This window comes from Erpetoichthys calabaricus, chromosome 4, assembly GCF_900747795.2.
Source record: "Erpetoichthys calabaricus chromosome 4, fErpCal1.3, whole genome shotgun sequence".
NCBI lineage: Eukaryota > Metazoa > Chordata > Cladistia > Polypteriformes > Polypteridae > Erpetoichthys > Erpetoichthys calabaricus.
Genome location: NC_041397.2, coordinates 29,833,261 through 29,857,183, shown reverse-complemented (window position 1 = coordinate 29,857,183; position 23,923 = coordinate 29,833,261). Strand labels below are relative to the sequence as shown.

The following is a 23,923-nucleotide window of genomic DNA, read 5'->3' as shown; positions in this document are numbered from 1 at the left end:
AGGAGTTGCCTGCCTAGTAAAGAACCTAGTTGGGACACACATAGTTTATATATATTATATATATATTATATACATACACACACACACACTTTGGCCTCCTGTCCACTCTGAAATGGCATTTTCAGGCACTGAAAGTGTATTGTTTTGAATGAGCAAAACTGAGCTTTTCAAAACTGCTGATGTACAACTGTCATGTGAATAGGCAGAGGGGCTTCAGTTTGTTCTGACCATAAAGATGAGATCACAAAGGGAATTATCAGATCTGGCTTTTCGTAATTTTTCTGCATTAATCAACGAGTACCATGCCCAGAAACACTCGGAAATTTCACAGTATTTATTTTGGCAAGACTCCTGGTTTATATCTTCCAAGGCTTTGCCAACCTTATTCTCCTTTGGAACCTTGAAAAGCAGATGTACTTCATCACCTATTCAGGCAAAGAAAAGGTTTTGTTTTTCCCCCCTCTTTCATCATTTTGGCTTAATTTTGGTTTTCTTTGCAAACAAAAGGGTGCACCTAGACGATAAACCACACTTGCTAATCAAACAAGACTGATGCTTTTTGTCATTTGTGTGTGTCTGACAAAATTGTAGTGAGCAATCTGAAAATTCTAATGTACTGTACATGAAAAGCTTAAAATGAAAACAGCATTTTCAAAAGTATCCATGTCTGTGTGTACTAGGCCTTAGTAAAATGTACCCAGACTTGCACTTGGATAACAGCTCTGCCTGCCAGTAGGCATAGAAGGAAATGCAAGGGGTGTGGTGTGCCCAGTGTTCTCATCTGCCAGCTTCACAAAACTCACAAATGGCTTTACCCCATAATCTCTGCCTCAAACCTCCAGTGATGCCCAGAAACACACAGCAAGCCTCGAAGGCCCAAAACAAGCCTGGCCTACAAACTCATGAAGCAGGCTTAAAGCCTACACACTATAATGTGGGCAAGGCTTAAAAGATGAAGGGAACCATTACAAAAATATTATACCCAAATACAAAAAAAAAAAAAAAAATGTTTTTAAACATTATAAAATAATTTAGCAAATGAAGAACAAAATCAAATGTAAGAAGGAACCAAAACGTAAAATAAATACAAACGCCGTCCACAATCCAGTAATCAAAATCAAACAGGAAACCAAAGAATCATAAGAAAAGGAATTCATGAAGTGAAAAAAAATCTTAAAAATATACGAAATATCACAGCACTAGTCCAGAGTTTTCTTCAAGCTTTTAAAGGATTTTGGATCAACACACAAATACAATGAATATAACAAAAATATCCAACTAATTAGAAATACGTATTAAATACTTAAATCAGAAAATACATAGGAGAATGACAAAACATTTTTAGAAACATAACAAATGAATACACAAAAAAAATGAAAAGAAAAGACACTTGAGCCATGGTGAGGCCCCGGCTATAGCCTAACAGCAAGTTATTATAAAGTAAACAGCATCCTATCCACAGTATGCTGGTTTGCACCAAATGTCCCCAAGATTGGGTTCATGTCCCTGTGACCATCAAGCAGAAAAAGTGGGACTGCAAATGTATGAATTGAAAGAAAATGCTTTATTGATGATACTTTTTACACCTACTACTGAAATAATCTCATTGGGACATTTAAACGTGAAGCAACATAAAACTAAATGTCATATATATCAAAGAAAATTTTAATAAAGAATATTAGAACTAAATCATTTATTGGTTGCCATATGCCGTTTATATTTTTCAAAACAAAAATGAACAGAATTCACATTTTGAAACTCATTTTAAAGAGGCTGAGCGTAAGAGTAGTAGGGTCAAAAATTCACACTATTAATGCTCAGAATAAAACAAAAATGCTTGTGGTTCTTTCTTTGCATACCATTGGTCAAAAACATTTGGAAGAGTACAGATCCAATATAGGAGAGTAAGATAATGAATGCATATTGTATTGGTTATTCTTGTTACAGGATTTCTTTTTAGATCCAGCACAAAAAAGGGAATAATTATAAAAAAAAATTTGACTTTAAGATCAAGAAGATCTTAGGGGCCAACACAAGGAGGAGCTCCATATAAGTGAGCAAACTCACACGATGCAAAAAGTGTCTAACTCATAGAAAATGAATTAGATGAATTAATGTACTAAACAGAGAAACATGAAGTATGGTAGAATGTTAAAGAACATTAATGTAGAACATGCATACATATATGGCACTGTAACATTTTAAAATATAACCTTTTATTTATAAGCAGAACCGAAAAAAATAAATTAGTAGACCAAACATGTGTCAGATTCTCAAGGGCAGGAAATTTTAGAGAAAGGTTTCAAATTTGTTACCCCTCAGCTGTCCATGAAAATACATTTTTCAGCCAGCTTATCATTTTGAGTCCACGTTTGATAAACCAAAGTAAATACATTGGGGGGAAAAAAATCAACTAAAGTAGAGCAGATTGACTCAGTTGCTTAGCAACAGAAAATACAGTGCTTTCAACTGTACAAGTGAAGTGAGGCTAAACTTCTATTAACAGTTAAGACAGTGAAGGAAAAAGTTAAACAGTGGACAATCTGGACACACAGAACAGCTTTGAGAGTTTGAATCATTGAGATCTGGGATGTTTATTGATGCAGTCAAGTGCAATCATGTGCCATCTCCTTTATTTTGGCACCTTGTGTTACCTAATAAAAAAACAAACACATTAAAAAGAATGAACAATGTGAATAAGCTGTAAAATCCACTGCATTTCACATTGCAAAATATAAATCCACAAATTATATACTACACATTAGGTAATGCTGTATGCCCTCAATGTACAGCACATAGCCTCAGCAGACTGGCACAGTGGTTAGACTTGCCACCTCACACATCCAATATTCTACTTCAAATCACATACAGTCAATGCACATTCTCTATTTGTAAAGTATGGACTCACCTTGAGGTAGACTACTTTTCTTCCCACATATTAACTGTGCTAAATTAACCATTGGTGATAAACTGGCCCTGTGTGAATTGGGTATATGCGTTAGTGAACCTGTTTGCTGCCTTGTGTCAGATGCTGCCAGGATAAACTCTTAATTTACATCTGTTAGTCTCTCCAAGATTCTGTACTATAACTTTTCTTGCTTTGCTTATTGCCCTTGAGGCTTAGGCTTGGAGAAAAGTAACAGAAGTATTTTGAGATCACAGTGATGTATCACTGTCCAGTTACTGTGTTTTTATTTGACACTCAGTAAGGTGCACTCTGTATAATGAATGCTGGAAAAGTAATGGACATGCCGGCTTTATCAACTGGTCAGCTAGTAGTAAGGTCATTGCACAGAATTTATTAATTATATTTTGTACATTACTAAGACCATACTCTAGATCAAAATGAAGCACGATTGAATGCCAATAATAATTTTCTGTAAGGTTTATTATTTTTTTGTCCTTAAATGCAGAATCTCTCATGAAGGTCTTCACTTGTTTACTCGAAGCTCAGACACTTCGCAAAACACACAGCTCCCCTTTACAGCAAAATTGTGCCGACACCACACACCAAGTTGCCTGGCAACATGCCACATCTGCAGCCACCAGATACCTGCCCTTTTAGCAAAATACAGACTTAAAAATGGTTATGAAACGTGGTGACAAAGACAAAAAAACAAAAACATTCATTCATCCAACTGCCAAACCTGCTTATCTAGAGAACAGGACTGAAAGGAAGCTAGAGCTTATTCCAACAATCCCTGGACAGGGTGCCAGTCCATAGCAGTGTGAACACACACACACTTATCACCAATACACTGTCACGTGCGTGCATAGATAGGGAGCTGCATAAAGACCTGACAAGCAATGGAACATATTGTGCCAGGGGAGAAAGACGGGGTACTAACCCTTTCTCTCTTTTATTCCTACAGAAAGACAGAAACAACACCGCCATAACTTTGACCAGGTTCCCTAAACCATGTGCCACCACTTCTGCATCCCATCCCTTCCTCTGGTCCCATCTTGATGACGTCACAGCTCCCATACTGCACCTTGGTTCCTTCCCAGCATTCCATTCATCTGTTTCCGGTCCCACCCCATAAATGCTCCCTTCACCAGATCCAAAATGTCTGCTGTTATGATAGAATGTTATATGTATGACCGTATTCTTTATTTTGATTTGCAATCTGTACAGTATACGGGGCCGGAAACCCCAAACCTTTGAGAGTTTGTTGTATTTATTATAACATCTAACCTGCTGGTCGTTTTGTTAACCTGTGATAAATTGGGCCTCTAGTAAAGTTCTTCCAGAAAATTGTATGTAGGGTGTGTCAGGGATCGGTATGTGACCTTCAGCATAATTAACTGGAAGACTCACACATTTCCTGTATGACAGTGCAGAGGGGCTATAAATTCCATCACACAGTTAACAGTAGCAACCTACTGTACATTTTCATATTGCATCTGATTCTCCCATAATCTAGTCATGCAAAACATGGAGGAAGAGAATGTACATTACTGGTAAACTGAAAAAAAAATCATCCAAGGACTTGGTTCTTTCTTTACTACCAGACTATAAACCTGGTGTTGCATCCAACCATTTCCTGACCAGAAATATCAAGACCTGTTTCTGAAGCCAGAGTGGCAGTAGTACAGTATTTGCCATGGAGCCTAGGTGACCAGGCAGTTAGTGCAGCCTAATTGGGCACAGGCTGAAGAAACATAGTGGAGCCACCATATGGGACCCAGCCATACAATTATAAACATCATGTTAAAACCCATTACATTCTAAACGTATTCTTAAATTAAGACACTGATGAGGCAGTACTAGTGCCCTTAAATGAAATATGCAGTGAGGTAGTAGGTTGTAAAAGATGAAGCAACAAAATAGCACCATTGTTATCTAGTATCCTTATTTACCCTACTTACTATATAGTCATGGGACCATTAAGTAGAAAGATGCTGAAACTCTGCTCTGTGCGGAAGAAGACAGACCTTTTAGATTCCTATACCTTATATTTTAAGTGTGCAGCGGAAAAAACTCAGCAGCTACAGGATTTCATAAGATAACAATTCCAATAGCAGCCACGTGTTGTACTAAATATTAATAGCTACTTCCTGCGAGTGTCCTTAAAGTCTTTGCTAGCATATCAAAACCAATTTGTAAGAGAGGTACACTGACAAGGGTTTTGTTGAGAGAGTAAAGGATGGGCAAGAGTTGCTGTTGATGGCTTTTGAGTCATTGAAGCCACTCTACCGGCATAGGCAATTCTAGCAAAGTAGCGGATTTTTTTTTTCATCACTTCATATTTTGCAATAGTTCCTTTTGCTCATCTCTTCTTGCTTTGTAAATAAAATTCCTAATACAGAGGAATTGTCACCGTTGTTTCACGGACCAGTGTCCTGGGTTCGAGTCTCATGGCTGTCATTGTGTGCGGAGTTCGTTTGTTCACCTTAGGTCTATATATGTTTCTGCAAATCCCCAGTTGGTGCATGTGCTAAATTAAAATGATAATTACAATTTGGCATAGTATATTATAATATATACACACACACATATTGTTTATGCGTTTATGCAATTACATTTGAAGTTCAAAATTATAAACAAAGATTCTTGGTTAGAGACAAGACATGATACAAGTCGAGGTTTTCAACTCGCAGATCTTGGTACATGGTTTCATTTCTGGCTTGGATGTGTGCAGTTTACACATTTGCGCTATGTTTGTACAAGGTTGTTAAATGCATGCCAGATACTTCACAATACCAAAACATTGTTAGGCTGACTGACGTGCAATGCACTTGCCTCGGTGTTCTCACCAGAACACAAAAACAATGGGGTGTTTTATACCTTTAACACTATAGCGGATAAAGTATGTTCATAATATGGGTGACGGCTTTGCTCTTTATTCATCTGTATCCTGCTTGTTATGGAACTACTCATTTTAACTAATATTCTGAAATGATAATCTAACAAATGAAACATGTTTTTTCATTACTCATTCCAATAACCTTTTTTCAAAATGAATACACTTTAATTTTTTTATTCAGGCTCAAAGAAGCCCACCCTGACCTCAGATGTTGGGTCCTTTGCGATCAAAATGAAAAGGATTATACTCAGTATTTATATTGTCCACCATGTACTTATGATAGAATAACCTAGATAAGGGTTGCTAGCCAATTGGCCTAGGTCGTCAGAACTGTGGTTGGGTCAATTATAACCAACCATGGACCACACACATTCTCCAGACGTTTTCTCCATTAATGCTGCGGACTGGAGCTTTTGGTTTTTTTTTTCTCAGGTTGTCAACTGGCCATATTTGAACTATAAAGAACTTTATATTAACATTGTTATGAGACAAGCAAGTGCCCGAGGCTTATTGTGAGTGAAGAAATGATCAGAAGATGATATACATAGACTAAGACGTGGTCAGGACAAGCAAGGCATCAAAATGCCAGCTTTTCATTTATATCTTGGCACCTTTGATTTCTAGATTGCCTGGTTATTCTGATCTTGAAGGCAAAATAAAGTTAAAACCAAAAAGCAAAAACCCAACAGTACGACCCAGTTAAGAAGGAAGCTAACTACACTAAGAAAGAATCTGAAACTTTGCATGTCCACTGAGGGATAATACATAGCGAGAATGCCACCTTATTTGAATCATCACTTCTGTGACATCAGTGCAAATAGTGTCACATAAACAAAGAAGATTAAAGCAAGAACAAAAATGAACTTTGTCAAATCAAATCATACTGTTAATGGTAATTTACTATAGGTTATTGAAAGGTTTAGCAAGTTCATATTATCGTGTTACAGTTTTACAATTGTGCATGCACTCTGAGGCTTGGTGCAAAAATAAATTACAAAAATAAAGTTAAAAAACAGAAATCCTCTCCAAAAAATAGTTTGCCTATCTTGGGACTCGCACTGGGTCAACTTAGAGACATAAATAAGCCGATCAGCTTTTCTTTGGTACACAGCTTGAAATCAAACAAGAAACCTCCACAAACAGAATCTCAAGCCATGAATTTAACCTTTTGAGGGATGTAATATCATATGTTGCATTGTTTTATTTTATTTACTACAATTATGAACAGTACTAATATGAAGAATGTTACTCTACCTTGTTAAGGCATTCCGTTCCAATACTGTAGCACTTTAGAAGTAGTTGCCATTGTCATGCTTTTGTGTTCCTCAGGCAGAGGTGTGCAAGAATCAATTGACATTCTGACATTACATGGTAGAGACATTGGTAAGTTCTTTCTTAACGGATGATCTTGTGCATTTAAACTTGGGTGATCGTAAAAAAATCCTGCAGAGGTGACATCAGAATTTGGCAGTACACAAGGGTTTGGCTGGAGAGCGAGCTGAGGCATGTAATGGCCTTGTCCTTGAAGTATAGAGAATGAATTATTTCGACCTGAAGAAATACTACCAGAAGTTCCATATGTCTGCATGGGGTTATAGGGTCTAGGAAAATGAAATAATTTTGGACTAGAATACTCTGAAAGGCCATGGAGCATAACTGGCGAGGGGTAAAATGAGGTCTCTGGAAATGCTACGGATGGTACAATGGGGGTACTGGGCTGTAAAGCAGGATATCCTTGTGAAGAAGGATGAGTGCATATTTGCTGCACAATTGGGACCCAGTAATCTGAAAAACATGAAAGAGCAATAAAACAGATGATTATATAGCGTATTACTGATCTTGTAAACTTATGGCCTTACAAAAACACCATTAACCAATTTAAAAGGATAACACAAGAAAACAAGAATGTGTAATGAAATCAGTTCATTGTTTTCTTAGCATGTGTTTTTCTATGACAGACACACCCACTGCTACCTTAGCAAGGCTGCGGTGCTGTACATTACAGGAACCAGGTCTAGAAGTGACATTGCTACATTTTAGGGGACACCCAATTCCTAGTGCCTCCATTTACCCTGGAAGTACACATACGTGTGATGTGAGAAGAAGCTGAAGTGCTATGTTGCTTTCAAAAAGAACTTATAAAAGTACAAGATTCAACCTTTATAAAAGATTTAGAATTTACAGTTAAACATCATCATCATCATCATATGGGCAATTTCACCTGAATGTTCTTTCAAGTTGTTGAAACCCAGAGGAGAAATTCTTAAGATAACAAATTTGCAAGGTTGTAATGGTAACCTCTTGCCTCCTTTTTAAAATAGGAAAAAGAAAGATCAAATAAATAATCATCTCATCCCAAAACGGTATTTGATTGTGCTCCGTTTGTTTTCCTTACATTTATTTTCATATAAAAACATTAAGTAAACATTCAGTTTTTTATGCAAGTTAACCAGCAAGTCAAGGGGAATCTCACGTTTCTTCCAAAAGTTCAACCAGAAAGGCATGTCAAAAGAATGAATTTGAAAGGCATGACATCACCAGTGGCAACTCCAAGCGACAGGTGGCTACTTAAATGCTGTAATAATCCTGGATAGTATGGAAGGAAGGAAAGCAGGAAAGTAGACATGCTGAAAATAATGTGCTGTTAAAGATTCCTAGTACAATGAAGGTAGCCTTACAATACATGTACTTCAATGTTTCTCACAGAGACAAATTTAGCAGCATCCATCCCGCTGCTACAATATTATATAAACTAGTCATTTAGCCCGTTACAATAACGGGCGCTAGAACAGTAGTGCATAAACATTAGTAGAAACAGTCTATATTAAATGGCAAGGTACTTTGACCTCATTCTTTTTGTTGGTCGTATTTTTCTTTCTTTCAGCCTTTCTTTTGTTGAGGTTTACTTGCTGAGCTGACCGTTCTTCGTGGGCTGCCGCCGTGTATTGTGTGTCCTTAATTTTCTGTGACAGTAATACTGTCTTGTACGGTCTATTCAATAAGGGCGCGCACAAAAAGGCGAGCTTCAAAAGGGAGACCTCAATTGAGTGCGGCGAATAAAGGCATTCGTAGATAATTTAGTTCAAATGCCAGGACACGCTGGAGGGACTATGTCTCCCGGCTGGCCTGGGAACGCCTCGGGATTCTCCCGGAAGAGCTTGAAGAAGTGGCCGGGGAGAGGGAAGTCTGGGTATCTCTGCTCAAGCTGCTGCCCTCGCGACCCGACCTCGGATAAGCGGAAGAGAATGGATGGATGGATGGCTCTGGAATATGTGAAGAGCAACAAAGGTGCAGATCTTTATTTACGCGCGCCTTTATTCGCTGCGCCCAATTGAGGTCGCCCTTTTGAGGTTCGCCTTTTTGTACGCGCCCTTATTGAAGGATACCGTCTTGTACGTCCGCTGGCTTGTACATCCGTAATATACCTTTAATTTTCTCTGGCGGTAATACAGGCGTGCGCGTCGGTAATATGCCTTTAATCTCCTCTGACAGTAATACTGGCTTGTATGTGGCTGTAATATGTGTCACTGTATTGTGTACCTTTAATTTCCTCTCGACAGTAATACTAGTTTGTATTTCCTTAAAACGCCTCGAACTTTCTCTGACAGTAATATCACGCATCGCACCGTGCCCCGCGCATGCGCACTTCATCAGAAGACACCCACACACAGACACCTGGACGCACAAAGGGATTTTATATATTATATATATATATATATATATATATATATATAATGAAAATTCATAACCATTTCCCATGCCATGAAAACTGTGCCTAGAGGAGGCTATTTTATATTTAATTAATTTATTATAGCTTTTGTATAGCCAAACTTTAAAGGTAACGCTTTCTGCCTGCTTTGAGTGTTTTAGCAGTCCCCATAAAGATATACCGTAGATACTCGCGTATAAGTCGAAAAATTTATGCCTTAAAATTAATTCAAAAAAACAGGGTTGACTTATCCGCGGGGCAACACAATTGTCCATAGAATTTGGGTAATGACATTGTACACTCAACGCTTCACGGTGTTAAGTCACCGGTCATCTGCCGTTTCCCATGGTCTCTGAAATAATTATAAGCCAGCAATACTATTGCTAATTAGCTAGTTTTTTTCTAATTTCATTAAATAATTCTTTAAACTGTGAACTACTTGAATTTGAGCATTACCTTTTGAAGGTTTTGGATAACAAACATACCATTAGCTGCCACGTGCAACCAGATTTGGAATCAAAAGAACCAAGGCAACGCAGTCTGCAATTCAAAAAATTTCTCTGCCTACCCGTTTGTCTCGTCTGACAGTAGCTGAAAAGCAGCATCAGAAGAGAACAGCCTGAAGTAGTCCAGCAGCGGGTGATCTGTTGTGTCCAACAGGAAGCCATGCTGTTTTGTGAAGTCCGGTAGCCAGTTCGGCTCCCACGGATCAATGTCTGGGTATTCCTCCCAAGTGAACCTTGCCGTAGGTGCATCGGCTGCGCGAATGTGTTCAGCTGCCGCGGCATCAGCTGGTGTCTGATCAGATGATGCCGGCTTCTCACTCTCTTGCTCGATTCCTGATCACTGTCAATAAAATCCGATTCTGAAAAATCAGAGTCCGACTCAGCGATAATGTGCAAAACATCGTCTGGTGAGAGTTTTCTTTTCTGCACTCGCTTCGCTCCCTTGTGACATATCGATGCCATCTTGCCTTTGTTTACATTTGTTTACATTTTGCAACTCACGCACACACAAGGATTAGTTGCCGGGTCAACGAGACTAGCATTTCTCCAAGCACAGAGGGAATGCCTGTGACGTGACAGTGAGTTTTGTCACCATTAACAGCTGATTGTCGCCCTCTATCTCTGATAGCGGTCAAATTTTACCCTCGACTTATACACGGGTCATAACAAATTTCGTAATTTTCAGCTTAAAAATACACTCAACTTATCTGCGAGATCGACTAATACACGAGTATCTACGGTAGATATATTTAAGTAGCGTATGGTATTATCTTTATACTCACTCGCGTACTGTTTGACTGCATAGTCATCAACTTGATAACCAGGATTCCTTGCTATTTTCCTCAAGTTATTTATTCATTATTGTGAAGACCCTTAAACTAAGTGATTTGTTTAAATATCACGAATGCCTTTTGGACAATATTGATGAAGTCTCTCACACAAACAACCTTCATACCAAACATAACTCATTGCATTTTCCAAACCAACCTTATCTATTATAGGGTCATGGATGTGCAAGCAACGATAACATATTTATACTTAAAGTGATGGATGTCAACACTACCTTATATTGGATTAGATTATCATCATTGGATTGTTTTAGGCATTAAATTATGTCACAGCTTCGTGTTCAGATAGGGACACAAAATAAACTTTGTTGTGGTATGCAGTCTCATGCAGGCTGTTTAGAAACTAAGACTGTGCAACACCTAACCTTACATTTCATCTAAACATTGCCCCTGCGACACCCATTAAAACATCGGGAATGTACTTAATTGTATGTGACATGAGTTTGTAACAAGAAAGAAGACACTGTTCACCTACAAACAATGAATGTCTTTTGAATATGCAGCTACATTTAGCTCAATTACTCCGTTTTTGTGCATGATCCCAGCTACAATTTTAATCTTTAAGGAAATATTTTTTAAATTTTAAAAATCTTTTGAGTTTTTTATTTTTTAATATTTTAAATAAAAATAAAACAAGTTCATACCCAGACAAGAACTATGCAAAATAGTTATTACACTGTAGCAACAATCATTATAACCATTAAGCAAGTGATTTAAAATTATGTATGAATTTATCACAAAAGTGTAACAGTAAACACTAAAATATAATGAAAATGGTCATGTGACCAAGACACTGACATTTTCCTTTACTGTTAAAAAAGGTTGCCTTCACTGCACATTTCTGTATGAAACTTCATATTCATGATTACAATCTGAACATCACTTACATTATTTTTTCACCACATTAGATGGCCCAGAAAAAACTTGTACTGTAGCATGCCCAAGACTGTGTGGGCCTAGGTCTCCAGAACTATAACTGATCTTGCCAGGTTTATATTCTCTAGGGATACTGTGGACTGTAGTTTGGCCAGGTGAAGGCCACAGAGGCGAGGAAAACAGTTTAAAAATGATATTAAAGGGACAGATATTAAGTTCCATTTATGTTCACTTTGGGATACCTTTTGTTCTTGCAAATTTAAAAGCATTCATTATGTAATTAGCTTGTAGTTGCATTTACCTAAACTTGTTACAGTACACCAAGACTACACTAGGCGATGAGGGCTATGCCAAAACAAACTGATCTGAATCACTTGGAGCCACTTTAGAATATTTTGTGGCCAGTCATCTTAATCATGTTTGGAAATTCCCTTGGCAGGTAAACAGGTTAATTTAACATTTAACAGTGAAACTAAGACTGGTGGGTGTCTACAACAGCAATGATTTGGAGGTTATAGATCATAAAAAAAAGAAACTTTTCTCCTATCCTTCTAGTTGCTGAGTCAGTTGTAAAACTCAGGGAATGAACTATGAGCTCATTAGGATATATAAATGTTTAAATTCCTACAGTTCTGTGAACCAGAGCACATTCCTTATTGTAAATTGATCCAGTATTGTACTTCATCGTTCATTTTATCCAGCGACTATAACTTTGTCATCAGGATACTGGGAAATGTGAATTAATTTGCATGTCATCTCTGCCTCACAAAGTGTACAGTGCCTCTTTTCGTTTCTGCAAGAACAATTTTTAGGATTTAAACTTTCAAAGTGTCCGATTTTAAATGAGTGGTGGGAGGCCCCACCACTTAAAACATAAAATGTCAGGAGATTATACTTTATCATCACGGTTAGCATTACATATTTTTCTATCACCAAGTAAATAGGAAAAAAAACTAGATGGATCAAATAACTAAGCTACATGCCCAAATTTGTATTCAACACACACTATTTTCATTGTAATGTAATTATAAATTTCCCTTTTTAATTAACAATGTTTAGCTTTCTGTTGTATTTGTACACATCCAACATGGGCAGAGACAGTACATATGTACTTTACTACTGTAATTTCAAATAATGGCAAATTAAAAATTTCCTTTATCAGTGCAGTGTTGGATGAGCACTCACAGCTCATCACATTTACAGATGTGCACAAATTATAACTACATGGCGGCGCTAGCTCCCTGGTTGGAATAAGTTCTTTTGTAATTGCGGCATGTTACATAACCCGAAACTAAATAGATATAATATCCGAATTGCAGAATCCCTTAGTGATTTGGCAATAAGAAATCACATAGGAGAAATAACTTGGCTTTCCTTAATGGCAGTTTATGTGGCATAACAGACGAGGAAGCCATGACAAGACCTTTTGGGTAGTGTGTATAGAGTCTGCCGTTTTCGTCGCTACGTTGGAAGGATTTTCCAGATCGGATGATGTTTTCTGCCATCCGTCTGTCGGCTTCAAAAGGTGTGTTGGGCAATGTTCCAAGGTTTTATACCCTTTCTCCATGTGCAGGCCCCCACTTTGGATCTTTTACTTGTTTGGAATGGCATGATTTACCTAGGTCATGCTGACTGACACACAGAAATAGTACAATGCCCATTTCACAGATTGTCCTTAACTTGTCTTGTCTGGTCTTAAAAAGCTTACCTAGCAGTTCTTATATGGTGAACTCCTGTGTGCTAAATCTGGCCTTGTGTTAGCTGTACATGTGAGTGGATTTGTAAAATACTTTTTGTACAGAGCACAGTGACATATTAAACATATACTTATTACACATGCTTAACACAGCTTGTTCACTGCATAGCACAACTTTCTAATGCATAAGCATGAAATTCAAATTTGTTTGGAAGCATATAAAGGCATTTTTACAATTTCACAATTTTATTAACTAAAACAGTTCATTTCAAGCCAGTCTATAACTGTATACAAGTTATTGTAACAAAAAGATTTAGGCACACAATAAAGTGTGATTCTTTCTTTTTATTTGTTTTTGAGGAAACACAGGCCTGATTCTTTTACATTGTGTTTTGTTATAGAAATGGTAAATTCCAAATAGAAGTTATTTTACTGTACATTTTTTCCACCTTGTTGACACGAAGTAATGTAGTGTTACAGATAGTTGGTCTTGAAAATTTAAAAAATGGTTTCACAAAGCACATATCTAGTTGTGCTTTTATATTTTAATATGAAGCTTCACTCCCCACAAAACTATATAAAATTCGATTCTAATAAGATATCTGCAGGCAAAGCAAAATCATAAAAGGAAAGCAAACTTTTTAACTATAGCCCCAAAAAAAGTCTAAAGCAGCTAATCATACCTGCTACTGGGGAGTGCATCTGTTCTGAAGCTGTAGTCCCTTGAACTGTTGAGTTCTGCATTTTGGATTTTGGCTTTATCCTTTTGTTAGAACTGACAAAATTGGAACAATTTAAAGGTAGTTATGTAAACAACACTATAAATTTAATGACTTTAAAAGGGTTAACATTTACTTTTTGAGAGATGCTCTAAATCAGACTAGTTAAAGAGTGATATAAAAATGTATTTACAATACTTAAATCAGAACTGGTTAGTAATTTGTACATTAGTAATAATAAAGTGAATAGAAAATTAATAAGAATGTAACAAGGTTAAACTTGCTTAATCAGGCTTTTGGTGGAGACTGGAACTTATCCCAGCAGCTCTGAGTTCAACATAGGTACATAAAGTACTAATTATTGTAAACATTACTTTAATATATACTATATAGTATAAGAACTCATCCAAGCAGAAAGTTGGTCCTGGTGTGTCCTTTTCGACAAGATCAGGCTATTCAGATCAATAAAGCTTACCAATCTTGTTTACCTAATTTCTCCTTAATGATAACACTGAGTCAAGCTTTGAAGGACTCTAAAATACTACTCTCCACTGCACTATTTGGTCATTTATTGTATGTCCAAGGTTCTCTTTCCAACTTTTTTGTGAAGATTACCCTTGTGTTTCACAATGTGTCAATGTGTTCATATTAAAGAAGTCATTTTAAAGTAATAGCCAGTATCCATTGTACTGTTAATCTCAGTTTAAAAAGATTCGACTTTCCTCAGAGGCTGATTTCAGGACAGCAAGGTATGAGCTATTCGCTTTATTATGGAATTTTTCTAGCAGTGCCAAGTCTTTGCTTAACAGCCAGCACTGGGCACCTAGAGGTTAGAGATGTAGCCCAACGGACACCCAATTCAGATTTTATGACCTTTTAGCCCTCTACTCACCCATACAATATAAAAACTGCTTAATCCAGCTCAGGATCATGGTATGTTGGAACCTATACTAGCAGCCTACTACACAAGGCCAAATCCGGTCCTAGAAAAGGCACCAGATGGTTTCTAAGCACAACTTCTATGCATACCGAACATACAAACCTTAGGGGTTTGGGAAGGATATCCACACAGACATGGGAAGAAATGTACAAACTGCATACAGACAGAATGCAGGCCAGAATGAGAATCTAGGATGCTGGAACTGTGAGGCAGTAGTGTTAACCACTGCACAATATTAGCTCTTACTCATTAAGTAGTGTTTTCTGAAGGCACGTGAGCTTATGTATGGGGCTGTGGTCTTATTTCTTTTTTGTGAGACTGGTAATCATCATAAATACAGAGAATCAAACAGTTATACTTTTTGCTATACATATACAGTAGGTTTATAAGCATTAAATATGTACAAAGTTTGGAGAAAACAGTTTCATTTTAAAACTCAAACACTGCTACATTGTTTTTTGTAGAATAGTGATCGAAAGGCTGAATTAATAAACAAACTACAAGGTCTGATATTTGACTGTATACAAACCTTCTCTTAAAATTATTCATCCCAAAAGCATACACCTCATTTACCCTTTTTCATTCTAATAACACGAAAGATATCAAATTATGCCAAAAAGGGTCAATTGTGCATGTACTTTAATATATACTCTACATACATATTCACATACACTAGTATAGTTGCTTATATTTAGCTAGCATGTTATTATCGCTTAACTTAATCATATATTTAAATAAAAATGTAGTAAAAATGTATTTAAAAAATGCATAAAATTTGAACTTACATATATTATATAAATATATAAGAATGCATTACTACAGCAGATTTTTTTTATATATATATATAAACAAAAATTAGTATCAGAAAATGGATGGAGGTTTCAATTTTAAGTATGCTAAGATTCGGGGCATGTTGCAGCAACTCTGGGTGCAAAGGGAATGCTGGATGGGAACTGTTACCTATGATTTGCAAGGTGAAATGTGGTTTCAGCCTAATTTGTACATTTTTTAAATCAGAATTGGAGTACGTAAGAAAAATAAATAGACAAGAGTAGCGTCTTCTAGGAATCAAACCTGAGTGTTTTACTTGAAAGGAAGAAATGCTAACCAATATTTCTTACCAAACAATTGAGGACTTAAAATAAGATATGAGACTATTACCTGAAGCGTTATTCCAAATATAAAGAACATTACCAAAACATAATGACTATACTTAATGTGCTACTTATACTGATGGAAGCATTTGTATTAAAGGGATTGCATTAAAAAGGCCATATGTAGTTCAAAATAAAGATAATAAAACTTGCTAACATGGTACTGTTGTACAATTTTTTAATAACTGCAATATCTGGAAAAATACAGAACTAAAAATAATAAGATATGGGGATTAAATTTCTTACCTTGAAAAGTGAAGGCTGTGTTGTTCCCTAATCCATGTCTGCAAACCATTCTCTGACAGAGAATAACTGTATCCGTTAAACAGTGAGAAATTACAAGGTGCATTCAAGCTGGATGCCAGAAGCACTTTCAGGAAGAACACGGCGGCATAAATGGAAGGTGGTTATAGGTAAATTTAAAACACATATTTGAAAGTTGTCTTTACCTCATCTATCGTTTTCTGTGCAAAGCAGTTGAGTAGGCCTTAGGATTATGAGGCTTTAAATAAACGTAACTACTAACTTTAGTGCTAACTGGAGAGCTTGTGAGCAAAACAATAAAATAGATATTAGGAATGCTACCAGACAATTAGAAAGAAACAGTGTGGAAAAGGCAAAAGATGATCCAAACGGGCTCAATATTTTAGCAATAATTAAACACAGAAAAACTGTCAAGGAGGAAGAAGTTAAGTGCATTAGGCAAAGCAACTGCTCTAAATTTGCATTTTCCTGAAGTTTTCATATTTGAATAAGCTGACAACTTCCCAGTAGTTATACAAACTATCAAAAAGGTATTTAGCAATTTGGAAATTGCATATTAAAAAGTGTGAATTCAAATAAATTGCCAAATTCAGATAACACTTACCCTAGAGTAAAAGACAGGCTGCTGTCACTGTCCTGCTCTACTGACAGACTGAGGAGATCGTTCCTCCCCCACACTATGCGACTCTTCAATTCCACCCGGGGAGCAAACGTTAACTTTATACAAAGTTGTTGTCTGTTTTACCTGCATTTTTATCACTCTTTAATTAATAGTTTTTTATCAGTATGCTGCTGCTGGAGTATGTGAATTTCAACTTGGGATTAATAAAGTATCTATCTGTCTAGAGTGTCTAAAGAAGTGCATGCTTATTTTTCAAAAATCTCTACACACCGAGGACATTTTTGAAGACTGGAAGCAGTAAACGTTAAAAACAAATAATATAAAATAGTGATCAGGCTGATGCAAGCAACCTTAAGCCAGTAAACTTAACATCCATCACGTGTTAATTAATATAAGGAATTATTTAAGGAAAAGATCGAGCATCACATGGCAAGAACAGGTGTATTAGTAAACAGTCAGCATGGGTTCAGATAGGGGAGGTTGTGTTTCAATAAGCATATGATCAGAAAAAAGTGCATGTGATGATATGATATTTATCTTGATTTTCATAACACTTTTCGTGGGGCACCCCATGACAGGTTAAAAGGTTAAAGTAAAACATTGGGAGTTAAGGTGTAGTGAGTAAATAAATAGTACAAAATTGGGTTAAATGCCAGAACCAAAGAGTAATGGTGCGAGGAAACTTTTATGAATAAGGTGATGTGCTAGACTGCTGTTCTTTTTCATACTTGTAAATAATCTCAATAGTGATATAAAGAAAGAGTTGGTTAAGCTTGCAGATGATATTGAACTACCTAGAAAGGTAGATACTGTAGATTCAGCAAAATTATTACAGTGGGACTTACAGAGAACGTGGGCTTGGGCAGATTTTTTTTAGCAGATGACATTGAATTTAAAATATAGTAAACTTAAAGTATTGTGTATAGGAACCCAAAATATTAGATATTAATACCCAGTGGTATGTTCCAAACTTGACAGTACAACTTATGAGAAGGACCTAGGAGTTGTAATCGACTTCACTTTCTGCATCCAAACAGTGTACAGAAGGGATATAAGGTGGTTAAAAAGACATTACTTTATATAGCTGATGTACACAAGCTACAGGTAATAGGTTAAGATTAGGGATGGACAATAAAACAATTATTGTGAAATAATGTTTCCTCAATAGAAGGATAAGGCATGGTTGATACAAAGTCCATATAAAACTCATTCCATTCAAGTTTTGACAGACGACATGAAAAGCCAATGATAATGAGAACAGTGCTGTTCCAAACCAATGTGGCTGGAACAGATTTATAGCCACATCAGGTTATGTTGACACACACACAGAACTGGACTGGCAGCAGCACGTGTTAATTTTGGGTTGCAGTAGCTGTGCATGCCAGTACATCAGAAGTGGGAGGGAGATAAAAAGGAAAATGGAGACAGACAACACTAAAGAAACCTCAAAATTCAATGTTACCGTGGAAGACACCAATAGACACAGCCCAAGGCTCAAAAGATGAGGACATTGCTGAAAAGAAGGGTCAGAGGAATCTGGTAGTGTGGAGATATTTTAGCTATTTAAAGTCTGACAAGAAGCAGAGTAACATGCACTACAATTTGTGTCAAAAGCATGTTCCGACAAAGACAGTTTAATACCATTAATCTTTAGAGCATGCACAATATAAGAATTCACAGTCCCAAAACCAAGCACGTGCTGCACTAATGGGGATTTCTTGTGCCTTTTTTTTTTTTTGCTATGGAGCATAAAATGACCGCAATTGAGTGAATATGTCAATTTTGTTTATGTTCTCCTTAGTTTATATTTGTAAAGCTGCTTGAATTTGTACTGAGGATATATACAGAATGTTTCTGTCTATTTGTGGTTTGATCCCAACCATTTAAAACAGTTTGAACCAGTACAAAGCTAAGGATATGGTACAGTGGTATTTTTGAGATTTTATTTTGTATTAATACCTACTTTATTGATTTGGAGCTGACCAACTGAATTTACTTTGTGTTTAAGATTTTACTTTTAAAATTTAAGAATTAAGATTTTATTTATTTGGAGCTGACCAACAAATTCAGCATGTTCTCCTGTAAAACTTGAAAGCTTCCGACTGGTCAGAAGTAATATTTTAGTTTATTATATTACTTTATTTATTTACTTGAAATACAAATTGTATGATTTTCTACAGTACATTTGTCATGTTCAACTTCTGAAAGAAAATAATATTTAAACCAAAATTAACCCTTTGATATCTTCGCATCTCACTTTGGAGTAAAAAAAGAATGTTTAAGCTTAACAGAAAACAGTGATTTGATTTATATCGTGATATATTATATATATATATATATATATATATATATATATATATATATATATATATATATATATATATATATATATATATATATATATATATCTCAATATTGCAGTGGGCTGGTACCCTGCCCGAGGATTTGTTCTTGCCTTGTGCCCTGTGTTGGCTGGGATTGACTCCAGCAGAGCCCCCATGACCCTTGTGTTAGGATATAGCAGGTTGGATAATGGATGGATGTATATATTAATATTAACTAATACGGAAAAAAAATGAAACATTTTTTTCCTTATTACCCAGCCCTAGTTAAGATAAAGCTATATACAGCAAGGACTCATCTGCAGCGCTGGTTTTGGTCTCTGAACTGCAAAAAAGACCGAGTGGCATTAGAGTAAGTAAAAGTGCAACTGGACCAATTCCAGGACTGCAAGGTGTCAGCCATGAACAAAGACAGAAAGATAGAGGGGACATTCTTGAATTGTTAAAACTTAAAAGGAATTATGGTGGGCTTTCAGAAAATTCAGAGACAAGAAAAAGATGCCAAATAATGTGGTAGACAGTACTACTTCAGGGACCTTCAAAACTTAACTTGTCATTTTAGACAAATTAGGTGAACCGAATTGATGACCTGTTCTAATATTTAGATGTGTGTTAGTCTCGTAACAGTATTAAATTAAAAATATTTTAAAATCTCTACTAGAATATGAACAAAACTAGAATAAATATATCGTTACCAATCAGATGCCACTTAAAAGTCGTAATATAGTACATCTGCAAACATATTTTGGAGAGTCTTCTTAGTTTTCTGCTGACACCATGGATATAAAATTAAACTATTGTATAAAAGCATGAATACAACAAATATGCTAGCATGTTCAAAATTAAAAAAATAACCTTTCCAATGGTTTCCACCACCTTCCTTCTCCATATTCTTGGATTAATTTGGCAACCTTTGGAAAAAAAAAGAGAAAGTAAAAAGGAAATTTAAACAGGATATTTAGAATAAAGTTGACGAATACCAATAAAATGTTATGTAATTAAAACTGCTAAAATCATTTTGACTTGAAAAAAACAATTTTGTTTAATATTAAAGAAAAAAAAATATTCAAAAATATGTTTTAGAACTAGAAAGCCAAAGAAAGGATTCAGTTATACCATAGACAGCATACATTTCTGTTATTTAAAAAGTTTGTCATGTGCATCTACTAAACAGTGCATTGAAATTCATTCTCTCTGCCAACCTACAGATTGTCACAATCTGACATTAATAGAGCTGAAAACACAAAATATTTAAAAAAAATTAAAACACATCTAGTAGAGGAGTGACGTTTCCAGGCAAAACCTTTGTTAAAAAAACAGTACATAATTGCAACTGACACATGAGGTGAGCATAAAACTGGACAATGGAGAAGGGACTGACTAATGAATGAAACACATTGTCTAAAGAAATACAGTACACAGTTTGAACTATATTCTATAACGTACAGTATATTAGTGAAAAAAAATGCTTGCAAGTTAACCAGCTAAGAATTACATATGATATGTTGAAGATGAAATTGAGTTGCATAATATAGTTAAATAATTTTCTCAGGTAAAAGTTAGGCACAAATTGAACAATAGCATACAACTCTACAATGGCAGGCACAGTAACACAGTATTTTATTAATTAGACTGTTTGTGGCCAAAGTAACTGAAAAATGACTTAGAATATTCTATTAAAATATTTAGACTATACAAATGGTTGAGCTGCATACAAGTACTAAATAAATGGAATTATTAACAAAATGATCATATCTGAAGATAGCCATGGACACTTGAGCATTGAAAGAAAGAAAATGAAGCTTTTTGATGTTCCTCAAAGTTGTTTGAATATTCATTTATCCTGTCCATTTTCTGAAAAAATGTATTTAGTTGAAGGTGACGGACCACAGGGAACACACATACATTCTACCCTCACTTGCACTGCATCAGGCTAGAGTTTCTAATTAATCTAGCACTTGTCTTCGACTTTTGTAAGTCCAGTAAGGACAACTGGACTTTCTAAATAAGCTGTACAAACTTCCTCCTACTGGTTTCTCTCTCCAAAGATCATTCAGTCTTTAGGCTACACCTCTTCAGTCTGACTACTAAAGACAATGTATTGTACTCCAAGACTGCCCTTTTATTTAGCCATTTATGTCATTGTGGACACCACGTGGCAGTCATTAGGGATTATGTAGGAAGAGATTTAAAAGTTAGTTGGTCATTTAATCCTGGAGAAATATGTGAATCAATTGTGAAGCTTAATTCAGCTTCTGCGTTTTTTCTTTGGAAGGTTTCTTTGAAACCCTGTAAAAGAACACAAAGATCAGTGTGGTTATGATCAATGGGTGTGAAATGTTCTATAACGGAATTTAGAAGGTCTTCAGTCTTAATGGCTTGAACATGCTCCATGAAATGATCTGCAAGTGATCTCTCAGTTTCATTTTAAAGATGGATCTATCTACAGTAGTACAAACTTCTTGCTCATAGTTCACTTCACAAAGGACTGGGCATGGTCTTTTGGAACAAGAATCACTTGTAGACTTGAAAAACTATATCAGGTCCCTCTGGAAAAACTAATATTAACTGCCCCCTCTGCCCATTCAAAAAACATTCACTGATATTTCCTGCAGAAACTGTCTTGGCAATCTACAGTCATGTAAAAAAGTAAGTAAACCCCATGAAATGTTTTTCTTTAATGTATGTGGACATATCAAAATTTAAATGCTTTCTTTACAAAAAAAATGGTGTAATTAAAGAAAGAAAAAAAAAAAGAAAGAACTTGACTTTGCAATAATTCAATCAATAAAGAAAAGTAGCTACAAACTTCTAATAGCTGGTATTGCTCCTGCAGAAATAACTTCAAGAAGATTTTTCCTAAAATGGTCTGTCACCCTCTGACATTGACTAAGAAAATTTTTATGGCTCCATGCAGAATTCTCTTTGCTGCGTTATATTTGCAGGGATTCAGATCTAGGTTTTGACTTGCCCTTTCTAGAATCTGCTATTTCTTTCTTTTCAGTTACTCTTTGGTGGAGTTACTGGTGTGTATAGGGTCACTGTCATGTTCAAAAGTCCATTTTTGGCCGCACTTTAATCTTCTGACAGATGGTCTCACAGTATCCTCAGGCATCCTCTGGAACAATGAAGAATTCATAATGGATTCTATGATGGCAAGTTTCCCAGGCCCTGATGCAACAAAGCAGCCTCAAACAAAAACATTTCCACCACAACGTTTAACAGCTGATCTCAGGTTTTCTGGGCAAATGCGGTCTTTTTACCACAGAAGGAGAAGACATGTTTGGCAAAAACCAACCTCTGTCTGATTGCTTGAGAGCATATTGTTCCAGAAATGCTGGTCTTTGGGGTAAGACTAAAATTTGCCCATGAATACAATGTTCTTTCCGGACAGCAAAAGTTTCCTTCTGGCACACCTCCCAAGTAGATCCAATTTGTGCAGCCTCTTTCTAATGATAGACTTATGCACTTTTATCATGGGACCTACAGGTAACTCTTGCCTCAGATATCAAAATGTGGTCTTCTTGGAGACTTTTATCAGTATTTTGTCTTCTCTCAAGTTGAAGCGGACAGGGTGCCCTGGCCTAAACAAGCTGGTAGTTATTTGAAATCTTCTCCACTGGTACATGATCTTCTGGAAAATGGAACAATCGATTTCAGTTTTTTGGAAATCTTTTTAATTTTATAACCTTTTTTCTGAAGGCCTCAGAGAACTGTTTCCATCTTGGCACAGTGGTAGAACACTAACAAAAAGCAAACCAAACTCCAAGATTGTCTCAAATGATTTGCACAGGATTCTCGTTTTAGATATTTGAGGTAGCGATATATGCAAGGGTGTACTTACTTTATTGTCATGCACAAATTGCATTTAAGTTTATTTAAATTATACAATGGACTACAAAAATGTAGAAGTGGCATGATGCTTATGAGATCACTTTTATTTATTGATACTGTTTAAATGACAATCAAATCTTGTTAAAAGGAGGAAAAAGATTAATGACTGTACATAGTGAGAAACAGGGCGATTGATTGCAGATCATTTCACTCTTTCCCCTTCTATTAAATATAAACTTTTTTCTTTTTCAGTCAGTTGAAGCTTACACAATTCAAATTCTGCATCTCTAAACCTTATTCAGCACAGAAATTCACACTAATGTAATCATTCACTACCATCACATTACAGTATATTACTATAAACTGATGACTCAGGCGCCTCCGAGAGTGGCAGCCTTTTCAGCAGCTCCGTGTACAACTTTATTTTTCTACCTTTTATTTTTCTCTTTATTATTTTTTATTGATCACTCCTATCACTTTCTTTTATGTAGATTTGTTCCCTGGACACTTACTTTTACAACGTGGACATGGATTTTTACACACCGAGACTCATCTATTCAAGTAGTCAACTTCAAGCACTGAGAACAAATGCCAGTGTCGGTGTGG

General features: G+C 36.1%; 1 protein-coding gene across 2 annotated transcripts in view; it reads right to left on the bottom strand.

The window, feature by feature from the left end:
* Positions 1-6,980: 6,980 nt before the first annotated feature.
* Positions 6,981-23,923, bottom strand: part of LOC114649920 (uncharacterized) — a 47,538-nt gene continuing 30,595 nt past the window's right edge. The window contains exons 6-8 of one of the 2 annotated variants that reach the window (XR_007934806.1): positions 20,339-20,394; positions 14,126-14,217; positions 6,981-7,592 (exon numbers count right to left, since the gene is read on the bottom strand). Coding sequence is in view for 1 of the 2 variants with exons in the window: in XM_028799295.2 (XP_028655128.1) it covers positions 7,066-7,592; positions 14,126-14,217; positions 20,339-20,394 (675 nt within the window). In the remaining variant the exon portion in view is untranslated. The remainder of the gene's footprint in view (positions 7,593-14,125; positions 14,218-20,338; positions 20,395-23,923) is intronic. The other variant, XM_028799295.2, reaches the window with a different exon arrangement.